At 42.3% G+C, this 12,630-nt stretch overlaps 1 protein-coding gene across 1 annotated transcript in view; it reads right to left on the reverse strand.

Moving 5' to 3' along the window:
* The window catches only part of Orc1 (origin recognition complex subunit 1), a 48,411-nt gene extending 36,301 nt beyond the window's left edge, over nt 1–12,110 (reverse strand). The window contains exons 1-4 of the mRNA XM_089552040.1: nt 8,683–12,110; nt 8,269–8,396; nt 5,590–5,768; nt 1,984–2,227 (exon numbers count right to left, since the gene is read on the reverse strand). Coding sequence (XP_089408166.1) covers nt 1,984–2,227; nt 5,590–5,768; nt 8,269–8,396; nt 8,683–8,780 — 649 coding nt within the window. The 5' untranslated portion in view covers nt 8,781–12,110. The remainder of the gene's footprint in view (nt 1–1,983; nt 2,228–5,589; nt 5,769–8,268; nt 8,397–8,682) is intronic.
* Between the last annotated feature and the right edge of the window lie 520 nt (nt 12,111–12,630).

A 12,630-nucleotide genomic window follows, 5' to 3' on the forward strand; every position in this document is an offset into this window, starting at 1 on the left:
CAGTAACGGTTTAAGGAAGTGTCATAAATGCTGCGTCCCATGCCCAACAGGATATCTACAACATGTGCTGTATTGAAACCGCAAACATGTTAACGAACACATGTGTCTATGCAAAAACCAAAACTAAACGAATACAAGCGGTGCTCGATGCATGAGAGGATATGAGAGAGCAGGGAAGTGATGTAACAGGCTGCATTTACCAAGGAAACTCAAACCAGAATTCATCACCATCATCATCAGCCTGACTACGCCCACTGCAGGGCAAAGGCCTCTCCCATGTCTCTCCAACTAACCCTGTCCTTCGCCAGTTGCGGCCACCGTATCCCCACAAACTTCTTAATCTCATCCGCCCACCTAACTTTCTGCCGTCCACTGCTACGTTTGCTTTCTCTTGGAATCCACTCCGTTACCCTTAAGGACCAGTGGTTATCTTGCCTTCGCATTACATGCCCCGCCCAAGCCCATTTCTTCCTCTTGATTTCGACAAGGATGTGTTTAAGGGGGAATGTGGGTCTTAAAACTAACTTTTTTATTTAAGGCTAGAATCTCGTGAAATTTTGCACACAGATGTGTTTTTCTCTTCTGATTCCAAATACGTAATCATAATTGAGCTAGTGGTCTTAGATCTTACGAAGTCTAGAATGTAATTAGGTAATTTCTTGCACAGCTTTAATGAACTTTCTCACTGCATTTTGTTGCTTTTATTTGCATGAATTGGTAGCCAGAGAGTTCCCATACCCGATGACATTCTTTGTTTTTCTCTAAAGGCATTTCATCCTGACATACTACGTCGAGAGTAAAAGGTTGCAGCATTTTACACTGCAACTCGTTAAGCTAAATCTAAATTGCTATTTATATGTGGCCTAAACAAAAAGTAAGAATGTCATCGGGTATGGGAATTCGCTGGCTGTCAATTCATGTAATTAAAAGCAACAAAACGCAATGAGAAAGTTCATTAAAGCTGCGTAATAAATTACCTAATTACACTCCAGAATTAAAAAAAAACTTTTGATCTAAGACCACCAGCTTAATTATGACTACATTTTTGAAATCAGGAGAGAAAAGCACATCTGTGTGCAGAATTTCATGAGACTCTAGCCACAAATAAAAAGGTCACTTTTAAGACCCTCGTCCCCCCTTAAAGGGGCTGCGAAACACTGCTTGGGGGGATACCGGCTGTACTTCAGGTGGATTCTTTATGTCACACAGATGCTGACTTAAAAAGAATTACAGGAATCGATGCACAGGAACGGGAGTTATTCAGTGAAGAAATTTGAAAATACAAGCAAACAAAACGCTGCCCTCAACTCGATTTTGGCGGGGCTTCCCACTCCTATTTCGCTCTCCCAATGACGGCACCTGGCGCAACCAATCAAAACAGCCTGCCAGAGCACGTCGCGGAAGTTTGTACTCCATGGTTGCCTGCTCTCTGTAACTCGTTCTTGCTGAGACTGGCAGCGTCGTTTCCATGCCAGAGCGCCCCTGGTGGTGTATTTTTATTTTACTTGCTTTGCAGGGCTTTTATCTAAGACTAACAAGTTGCTTTTGTTGATCTAATATAAAACGCAGACAGGTGACAAAATGTTTCTCTATTTATTCACACAATTTGCAGTGTATTTACTGTTTGTACAATCACCAAGCTTGCGCCAGGTGATGTCATATAACGCTGCTGAAACCTGCCGCTGTGTGTGGGGACACCATCAGAGCCATGAAGTTGTTTTTGGGAGGACATTAAAATATTAAAAAAAACGGAATATACGCGATATTACCGATGCTAATAGCACCATTGTAACTCACTGTATGCGATCAACAGGCAAAACAGTCAACTAAGATTGTGTTTCTGGGCCCCTGTAACCCACGTAAATTACGAATTAGAATTACGAAGGTACAAACCACTCAGCACATGTCTTCCTGACAATAACAGCTAACAGCGTAAAATTAAACTATTCCAACATCAGAGAGAGGGAGAGAGAAGACACATACGAGTTGGTGTTGTGAGCGAACGATGAGCCACCACTCTGCTGGGGGACTGCTCGTGGGCGCGAGACGACGGTGTGCGGCTTTTCAAGGATGGCTTCCTGCTTGAAGACGGCGTGGCAGGACGACCCAACACGGGGCTGATGCCACGACTGGTGATCTTATACCGGCACAAGAACAGGGGGTTCCCTTCGGCGTCGACAATCTCAAAGGCGACCTTGGGTGACACGCTGGCTGGCATTGTCACCACCTGCGAATGTACAGAAGCGATTTGCAAAAATTTTAAATCAAAATAAAATTAAAAATGGGGAGAGAGAGGAATAAGGCAATGCCGAAAGGTGCCATGGTTGTGTTGTGTGTGTCTTTTGAAGGGACACTAAAGAAAAATAAAAGTTGGCCTGCGTCAACATCCTTGTCGAAATCCAGGGGAAGAAATGGGCTTGAGCAGGGCATGTAATGCAAGGGCAAGATAACAGCTGGTCCCTAATGGTAACAGAGTGGATTCCAAGTGTGGGCAAGTGTAGCAGAGGGCGGCAGAAAGTTAGGTGGGCGGATGAGATTAGGAGGTTTGCGGGGATATGGTGGCTGCAACTGGCAAAGGACAGGGCTAATTGGAGAGACATGGGAGAGGCCTCTGCCCTGCAGTGGGCGTAGTCAGGCTGATGATGATGATGATGAAATCAAAATAAAATTAAAAATGGAGAGAGGGAGAAATAAGGCAATGCCTAAAGGTGCCACATGGCTGTGTTGCGCACGTCTTTAAGGGGGGACATGGGTCTCAGCACATTTTTTTTTTTTATTTACAGACCAAATACAATCAAACTGCCCAGACTTATTCAGTTTTTTTCTGCCGATTTCAAATATGCAATTTGTTTATTTCTAGGCCAATAGGGTATATTCAAAATTCCGCAAGTGCACTTTCCCGCATAACAATTTCGTCCCAAACAAGATGGCTGACCATGAGTGTCCAGCTGAAACAAAGCAGGAAAGACCAGTTTTTTGTTTGCTTCTTCCAAAATACGTTTCTTACATTCTATCCACACCTTTAGCGCCTGTCCTGTAGCCCACCTAGTTTCTCTGTAGCGAAGTCGACCATCTTGTTTGGGGCAACATAGCTATGTGGGAAAGCGCACTTGCGGAATTTTGAATATCCCCTATTAGTTCCTGAGATATTAGTATATATCATGCCATTGTTTGCTCAAGCAATAGAAAAAAATGGGCCACCAGAAATTTAATTTTAATACGTGGGTAGATACTACAATGTGTGAGGAATGCAACGCTGGAAGCAGTTTTCAGTCTTTTGTCCGTGTGGACAAATGGGCTTAATAGTTAGTTTCATGTGTGTCATGTGTTTTCTGGCACTGTATGTCTGGTTAACTCACTTGAAAACTAACTACTAAGCCCATTTGTCCACACGGACAAAAAACTGAAAACTGCTTCCAGCGTTGCATTCCTCACACATTGCAGTATCTACCCACATATTAAAATTAAATTTCTGGTAGCCCATTTTTTTTCTATTGTTTCAGCAGACAATGGCATGACATATGTTAATATCTCAGGAACTAAATGGCCTTGAAATAAACAAATTGCATATTTGAAATCAGCAGAAAAGACTGAACAAGTCTGTGCAGTTTCACTGCATTTGGTCTGTAAATAAAAAAAAAATGCTCTAAGACCCATGCCCCCCCTTAAAGGGAGATTAAAGACAAATAAAAGTTGGCCGGCATTGACAGAATGCCGTATTCTAACGACAAAGACGCTACTTTGAGTTCAGGGTTCGTTTGTTGCATGTTTAGGGTACAAGATTTAAAAAATACTGGAATACAGAAGGAGCTCCCAAAGTCAGAGACTAAGACGGGACCTCCTGTGAGAACAATTGTAAAAAAGAATATGCAGCCAGCAGATACAAAAATTATGAAGTTGCTGGCATCAGTAAAGAGCAGTGAGTGAGATACGAGAAAGAATGCAAAGACTTCTTTGAATGAAAAAAGTTTACACACCTAAAAGCGTACAGAACAACACATAACAAAAATCATTGAATGATATGAATGACAAAGCTAGTACCTTTTACTATAAGAAATACTATTAGGGGGATTGTAAACACTGACGAAAAGCAGATTTAAAGGCACAGATATCTGATGATGCTTAATGGTAACAGGTAATGAGTTCCATAAAGTGGTAGCAGAGAAACGAACTGTTTGTTTACCATAATTAGTGTTAGGTTTAGGGAGTAGAATGCAAAATTCTAATATAAATATGAATTGTAAATGAATTATATGAATTATTATATGTATATGAATTACAATATGAATTGTAAAAACAGAGCTTTGATAGGCTAGAAATGGTCAAAAAACGAATGAAGATTTGCATCACTGGCCGACTGGAAAGTAAACAGCAGTGACATCTAGGCAGTTTTCATTACAAGAATCTCTGCGACTACGTTACGCCACCGTTTACTTCGCAGCAGTGATTGCGGATTCATTTTCGGTCTTGATGTCACGAGTTTGGATCGAGTGGAAGGAAGAAAAAAATGCTCTATCTTTAAATCCGATTTTCTAATTAACAAATCCGCCTTTTGATGCCGAACAAACATCTAGACAGCCAGAAAGAGTCATACGAAAGATTTTTGCTGACAAACAAAAATAGGATGGAGCTCCTCAGTGTCCTTATATCTAAGCGTGTAGGCCAATTCTAATATGGTATAGACCTCTCCTGGTGTAAACAGCACAACTTCAAAGGGGCGCGGTCTGACTGGGCAAAATCGCCCATTTTCTGCTCTGAACTGGTTCTCCATGTGTCGCGCATTCTTGCCACCTTTCTTCTCCCAATTAGAGACGTCCCAGAAGCTGCATGTTTTGCCTGTCAGACCAGAAATATGTGCAGTAATGACAAAGACCAGGAAAGGACCATTATGAAAGTTATACCAGTGATTCTCCATTTGAAGAATTGCAGTGCAATCAATAGAAGACAAGTTCTTTACATAAGCACACCCTACGATGGAACGCGATTCTAGAAAAATTTTGGATAACACAAAAGTGGTTAATTATTGAATTAACCACACATTTGTAACTTCTGCTTTCAGGTTACATTTACGCATCATTTGTACCTTTTCTTTCAAAATAAAATGCAATAAGTGGCTGCGAGGATAACTGCTCCGAATAAGAGATGCGCCTTTTTAATAAGCACACAAAATTTATACGAAATTTCATACGCCATTCGAGGCTGCTATAAAGGAAACCGAAAGGAAACAACAGCCAGTAAAGGGTTACCTACACTATGACAGTCCTAAAGAAAATAAAAAATAAGGTTAGAGTTCCTGCTCATAACACTTGGCATAATATGTAGCAAGACCGCCAGAGACTGGAACAACCTGCCCGCTGAAGCTTTTATTCGTCCTGGCCTCGAATCCTTCAAATCATTCATCACTGATCTAATTAAATGATATGTTAGCCCACCCCTCACATAATGCCCCTAGTGGGCCTTTGAGGTACTAATAAACAAATAAATATGTAAGGAAGAGGATACATTCATTACTGTGGGCATTAAAAAAAAATTTAAAAAAAGAAGATGATACAGCGGGAATTTGCAAGAAAAATGCAGAACGGCACTCACAGAGCACTTGCCGAAGATGGTCTCGGCGTCGACCGTGTCGGACCAGAGACCGCGTTCGTCGACCAGCACCTCTCGGAAATAGTCGAAGTCAGCCACCTTTGCCTGCTGTGATGGTGAAAGCTCGACGGCCCGTATGTACCAGGCCACTGTGACGAACCGGTGGTCTTGGTCCATCTCACCTGAACAAAAACCGGTGAATCATCATCGTAGTAGCCTGAGCATCAGCATAACGACATTCCAGGGGTAATGCAATCAAACCTGCTGCAAGCACAAGCGACACTGCCCACAAAAGTCATACTACACCAGGAATTTTTTTTATTTATTTATTTAGCAAACCGGCCTGTGCTACAGGCCTTAGGCAGGAGTGGGATACAGATGTAATGATAAAAACGAGAACTACACAACAGAAGTAGCTAGCGAACAGAGTCTAAACCAGAACATACAACACAAAATTGATTACAAAAGCAGAGAACTGGTAATGACATTGAACTTGGCAATGAACAACAGTATCGAGCTTGGCACAGAAGAGGGATACATGTGAGCCCTATGCTTCATTCAGAGCTTGTAAAAATAAATTCACCGATCCGTAATTGACGACGTCAGAGGGTAAACCAGTCAATTTAGCGATGGTACGGGGAAAGGACAAGTTTTTAAAAACATTGGTTTTACACGAAAACGCGGCAACTTGTTTAGAATGCATGTCTATTATGAATTCATGTTTAGAAGCATGTCTATTTTATCCTGTCCATGACTGTACACAGAAAAATTGCAACGCTTCAGAAAATTCCCTGAGTGCATGACAGGGCTCTTACTGTACATGAAAACTTTGTTGCAATAACTCTTTGCAAGATATGAAGCACAAGAGGTTTGCCACCTATGACAGCTAACAACTGCCTTCTTTGCTACCACAGAGAACCGTGCTAAACAATGCCTGCATCATTTCAAACACCACTTCCAAACAAAATTGGCAAGTACAGGTTATTTCCTTCGGTGGCAGGTCAGCCTGTTAAGTCCATTGCTTACAAAATTCTGTTTTATTAAAATAATGCACTAATTGTGCTGGTCATTGCAAAGCCTTTGAGGGGGACTACATTTAATTCATTATGCACACTATGTACTGTTTGTTATAACGAACAATTGTAACAACTACAGAAAATGATTGGCATTGAAGTCACTGACTCTTTCTGAAAAACCACCTGTTAAATAAACGTAAAAACATTAATCCCATGTTTGTACCTGACCATGCTTTTTTCTTGTACTGACATTTCTTTAGCTGTTATTTTGCTCTCTTTTCACATGCTCATTTATCTGCACATATATTTCTCCTTGTTTGCACTTTTATGTCCAATGTGTGCTGTGGTTGTCAGTTTTTCGGCCTCTCCTCTGTAATGCTTCCTGTAGGCTCTGAGGGTGCAATAAATAAAATAAAAAAAAAACTTAACCAGTGCTATGCACAGCGCTCGTAGAGCTGGAGGTAATGGCAGGAAAATCAGGAAGGAGAACAAATTCAAGAACTGCGTAACTTTGCGACAGTCACAACTACAGTTCTTTCACTCAGATTTCTTCACTTCGAGCGAGCTTTGCAGTAGTGGCAGGAACTTTCCAACTTTTCAAGCACAAGCTGAAAACACAGTAGAGATGCATCTTTTCTCAATACTCCTCGAAAGCGAAGCCATTTTTTACCTTGTGCAGTGACAGGAAGTAGGCAGTAACCAAGTGGGGGAATGTACGAAGGAAAAGTAACTAGATTGGGATAATGAACTGAAATATAAGCAAGGCTGAGCCCTGCTTGGCTTTTAAAAATAACAAAGCAAGAATACCATTTTGTTGCTCAACAAGTTGCCCACATAGCCTGCATTTGCAAACAGATTTGCACTACTGCATAGACTTGTTAAGCCAGTCCGGTGGTTAGCTGCTTCCTAATTACTAACAGCACTTCTTTTTGCCACACCTAAACCCAATATACACATGCAGTAATAAACAAAAGGAATGGAAAAAGAAGACAATGTCGATTAATAGCTTTTCCTGTCAACCTAATATTAACCTAATAGCTGCAGTTAATATCTTTTGTTTTCATCTGAATAAGAGAGGCAGATAATGCACCACAGTGCGAGATAAAGGCAGAGAATTAACGCATGTACTATGTTTCTGGAGGCGAGGCCTCTGGTGGTTTAGCAGCTTTAAGCAAGACATAAATGGGATGATATTGGAATAGAGTGCGATTTCTGCCGGTTAGCGATGGGTGTAACTGCGTGGTAAATGCTTCAACAACACAAACATTACTTACGAACGTGCCAATGTACATACACAGTTTGCAGCTTGCTGGTCACAACAACAATATGACTCCAGATGAGACTCATTAGATTTGGCTCTTTTAGAAAGATAGAAGAGAAATTTAGACGACGGCTTAGCTCCCAATTACAACTGTAAGCTAAATCACTGCTCAGCTAATTCGTGCGATTCATAGGCAAGGAGCGAGACATTCGGCTGTTAACATATACGCACACATCAGTCGTGGCAGGTCAACGATCGCAAGTGAAATCTGCAGTTGCACGCATAACTTCAATTTATATGACCTTTCCATGTGAACAATGTTTATCCACAAGATTATACTAGCTAACCATTCTCACATCGGCCCCTGAGAATTAAGAAGACCGCCTAATAATTAATTGGTCTTACCGGTATCGAAGGCACTTTTGATCCGACCGACGTAGCAGTTTCGAAGTTCTTCGGGGTCCATACTGTCGTCATCTCGAATAAGGACGTAGTCGCCGACGGTGTACACCTTTCCCGAAAGCTTGAACTTGCTACATAGCGAAAAACGAAGCGAGCAAAAATTTTAACATCATGCATGCCGCCACCATCATACACAAGCAACTGCAGTCTCAACACAGACTTCAATAATCGCAGCTATGAATATTGCTTTCAAAAGAGAGGCGAGAATAATTTAACGTGCAACTGGGAGTGTAAGCGTTTCAGTGTTTTCACGAAACCCGGACACGGTTTCACTCCACCATGCGGTATCGCGGCACTTTAAAGTTTAAATGGACGGCGTGTGCCTCTGTTCGCCGGTAAAGCAAAGGTATCACTTGCCTGTACGATCTGTGCTTGCTCCTCCGATTTTGCACGAAGTAATCGCCAATCCATTCAAAATCTGCTCCATCGTGCTGTTTTCTGACGACGTCTAACATGTTTTTCAGCTGGTATTTGGTGCACAAAGCATGCGATCAGAGTTTGTCGGTGGCGACCTATCGAGGTGACGAGTTTCTTTTTGGCGGGAAACGCGCCAACTAGTTCGCTTAGTCACCGCTCATGAAAGAGAAACTTGAGGCGCTGTCATCGTTAGCGTGGTGCTTTTTCTTTTTTTGTCTGCAAACTGCACAGCGCAAAGTTTTGAAGTTTTATAAAAAGACTCTACTTTTGAAAGCCAAAATGTGTTTTATTAAGGAATGACTTTTTATCTGAGACCTGCATGGTGAACAGACGTCACACATTTATCGATTCCTTACTCTGCTCAAGTACCGAGATGATCAAATCTGGCACCCGCCGCGGCCCGCGGTGGCTCTGTGGCGTTCGGCTTCTGAGCCGGAGTTCCCGGGTTCGAACCCAGCCGTGGCGGCCGCGTTTCGATGGAGGCGAAACACAAAAGGCGCCCGTGTGCTGTGCAATGTCAGTGCACGTCTGGCGGTCGAAATTATTCCCCTACGGCACCTCTTTCTTCCCACCTTCCTCCCTTCCCTTACGGCGCGGTTCGGGTGTCCGCCCAGATGCGAGACACATACTGCACCACTTCCTTTCCTAAAAAAACAGTTTTCCAGTTTTCTGCAACCTAGCCATGGTTGCTGAGGACCACGAAAGAAAACAATGTATCTGTTTCATACAAAAATGTCGAGAAATAATTAGCCAAAGACGAGCTTTGGAAGGCGGGGTCTTTATTTCATGACAAAGGCTCCTGCTCTATCCAACACATGTAAATACTTGACTGTTTTTAATGAATTTAATTAAGATATGACAAAACATATATGCAAATATAAAGATGCATTCATATACACTAAGAAAAACATTCTTCCATATGAAAGCACCTAAAAGTTGTCATCATTGATCAGTAGAGTAACGGAAATCTCTCAGATGATTATGTCGTTGTGGTAATCGGCTGCCAGCCGAAAAACGTGGGTTCAGCTCCTGGCCGCGGCGACCGCATTTCGATCGAGGTGAAATACTAGAGGACCGTATGATGTTGGAGTATAGACACCTAACTTTTCGGTGCATGTTTTCGTTGGTAATGATGCGTAAAGCATTACTATACATGGATTACACGTGGCATTCTCTGACAACTGCTGCTAAATAATTTATAATCAAACTTCTTTCTCGTGCTGTTTTGGTTTCAACAGCCGAACAATGACTGTGACGTACATCAAAGTGTGGTTATAGGTTACGAGGAAAGAAAAACTGCAATATATTAGCCGCTTCCACATTCATTGTTACTACGGCTCTTGAGAAAGGCTGGCCTCAGCACTGTAGTGAATTAAAACGATGAAGTAGCGATTCATAGTGACGTTTCTCTATGCTTGATGTGACATACAACCATGCTTTGACATCACAGCGATCGTTCGGATGTTTAAACCGAAACAGAGACAGCATGAGAAATAAATTCAATTATAAATTATTTATCAGTTGTAGGCGAATACCAAATAGGGATTCAAGCACCGTAGTGTCTTCCGCATCACTGTAGAGAACAAAACAAGCCACGAAAATTAGGTCTCTACTCCTTCAAAGAACCCCAAGTGGTCGAAATTATATCCAGAGCCCAGCACTATGGTGCCTTGAAAGTACTAAACCCTATAAACTGAACCATCTTCTACAGAAGACAATAAAAGAAACAACAAAAAGGCTTTCAAGCTCTGCAGTTGAAAGACAGCATGTGCAAGTCATTCCATCTGCATAAAATATCTCACATGGAGATATGACACAGATATGGTGTGAAGGTGCTTTTCTCCATGGAGGAAGAAAAACCTCCATGCTTTTCTCGCACCCAACAGGTTTTCTAGCATATACGCGGTCCTCTCGAAGGACATCGCACATTCAGCAGACGCTCCCTCAATTCCCTCTCCCCCGCCCCCGTTATATCCATGGTCTACGGTTAGTTCCGTGATGAAGGAACCGAGTAGGTTCCAAAACGTCGTGTTATTTCATTTTTGATTGGCATTCCTGTCTCACTTAAAATTCCTTTCCCAGACAGACAGACAGACCTCTGTTGAATGTTTTCCTTTGAATCAAATAAAGCTTATTAGTATGCAAATTGGTTATCTAAATCAAATTAAAAGTCAGTCGGGATGTACGAGTGTGGAGAGTAGGGTGCTCAGCGGTTTTGCCTTTGATCTTCATTGACTTACACTGCTGCCCTTGTGATTGCATTGCTATGCATTTACAGCTTTGAGACGCGCGTGCAGCATGGCACCATCAAACGGGAACTACAAAACAAAGTGTGGAGGTGGAATGAAGAGTTGGGGTGGAGTGGGGTGAATGTGCCAACTTGTATATTTGGAGTAACTCCGCTTTGGCCAGCAAAAACTATGAGTTGGGTGGTCGATTTTTATTCATTCATTCGTTGTTTATTTGCAGAATTTATTTCAAAACACAAAACAGTTTGCAGCAATATACAGTAATTGCAATGTTCATCCAATAAAGGTAGTGCATTCCAGCAACAAAATTTTTTGCCTGGGTCCGTTTTTTTTTCGCTGCGCTCAGCAAGTTCGAAAATTCAGTTAATCCAAACATATATTGCAATCCCACTGACTCAGAATTAACAAGGTTTTACTGCACATTTTGTACACACAAATTTTGGTCTTATTTGTTGCCGAAAACCTTCTTCCAGTAAATTACGGCTTTTGTACATGACGTTCCAGTCACAGTCCATTAAAGTAGGAGCTCGGTATGATAATGCTTTTTGTGGACAAGAGAAAGGACCTGAAAAATCACTCTGCCCCAGCCTACTTTGAATCCATGTAAACTTGAATATTTTATGTCAACCTGGCTATAGTAATTGCGACAGGTTGGCTAGCAGTGAATCTTCTCATTCCATTACTGGGAAAAGGCAACAAACCTTTACAAAACTGCGGTTTGCGTACTGTGTTTTCTGATTTCATGCTGTTTCAAATGGCCCTTTTCTTTGAATGCCATTGTGCAGAACTGACACTGATGTGGTCTTTCATTATTATGGGCTCGCACATGGTGTGCGAGGCTTGTACTGCGTGCAAAGAACATGGGGCAAAGCTGGCATTGGTATCGCTGCTCACCCGTGTGGGTGCCACGGTGCTGCAAAAACAGATCTCTAATCATAAAGCTCTTCCCGCAGTCATCACACTTAAACGGACGCTCACCCGTGTGGGTACGTAAATGCACCACCAGGGCGCTGTAGTGAGCAAAGTTGCTCTCGCAGTGGTCACACTGGTACCGGCCGGTGTGGGTACGTAGGTGTACCACAAGGCCGCTCTTTCGAGCAAAGCTCTTGTCGCAGTGGTCGCACTGGAATGGCCGTTCGCCAGTGTGGGTACGCATGTGTGTATTCAAGGTTGACTTTTCTGCAAAGCGACGTCCACATTCGTTGCACTGGAAGCGACAGTCACCCGTACGAGTGACAAGATTCCGGTCTGAGTTGTTTTTCACAGTCCATGTAGCCCCTGAGTGCTGTGGATGGGCGATGCCATCCTGCAGGTTTTCCTCGGATGGCAAACCATGCTCGGGCTCACTTTTGACCACGCCTGCACCATGAAAGGCAGAGCACTGCATTCAATGAAATGCAGGACCACACAAGTCACAGCTCATTAAGTGGTGTGTCCAGAAACCTATAAATCTAAAAGGCTAGCAATGGGTTGATCCTGAAATAAAAAGAACTCCGTTTTATACAGAATTTATAAACTTCAATGCAGTTGGCTGGATAATGTTTTAGCTTTTGAAAGATTAATGAGAGCAAAGGGCATATTCTCGAACCAACTTAAAAAACTAGACCTACTGTGGCAAAGTGCATCTACAATTCCTTGC

The sequence above is a fragment of the Amblyomma mixtum genome, chromosome 1 (assembly GCF_055824585.1).
Source record: "Amblyomma mixtum isolate Tamu chromosome 1, ASM5582458v1, whole genome shotgun sequence".
Taxonomy (NCBI): domain Eukaryota; kingdom Metazoa; phylum Arthropoda; class Arachnida; order Ixodida; family Ixodidae; genus Amblyomma; species Amblyomma mixtum.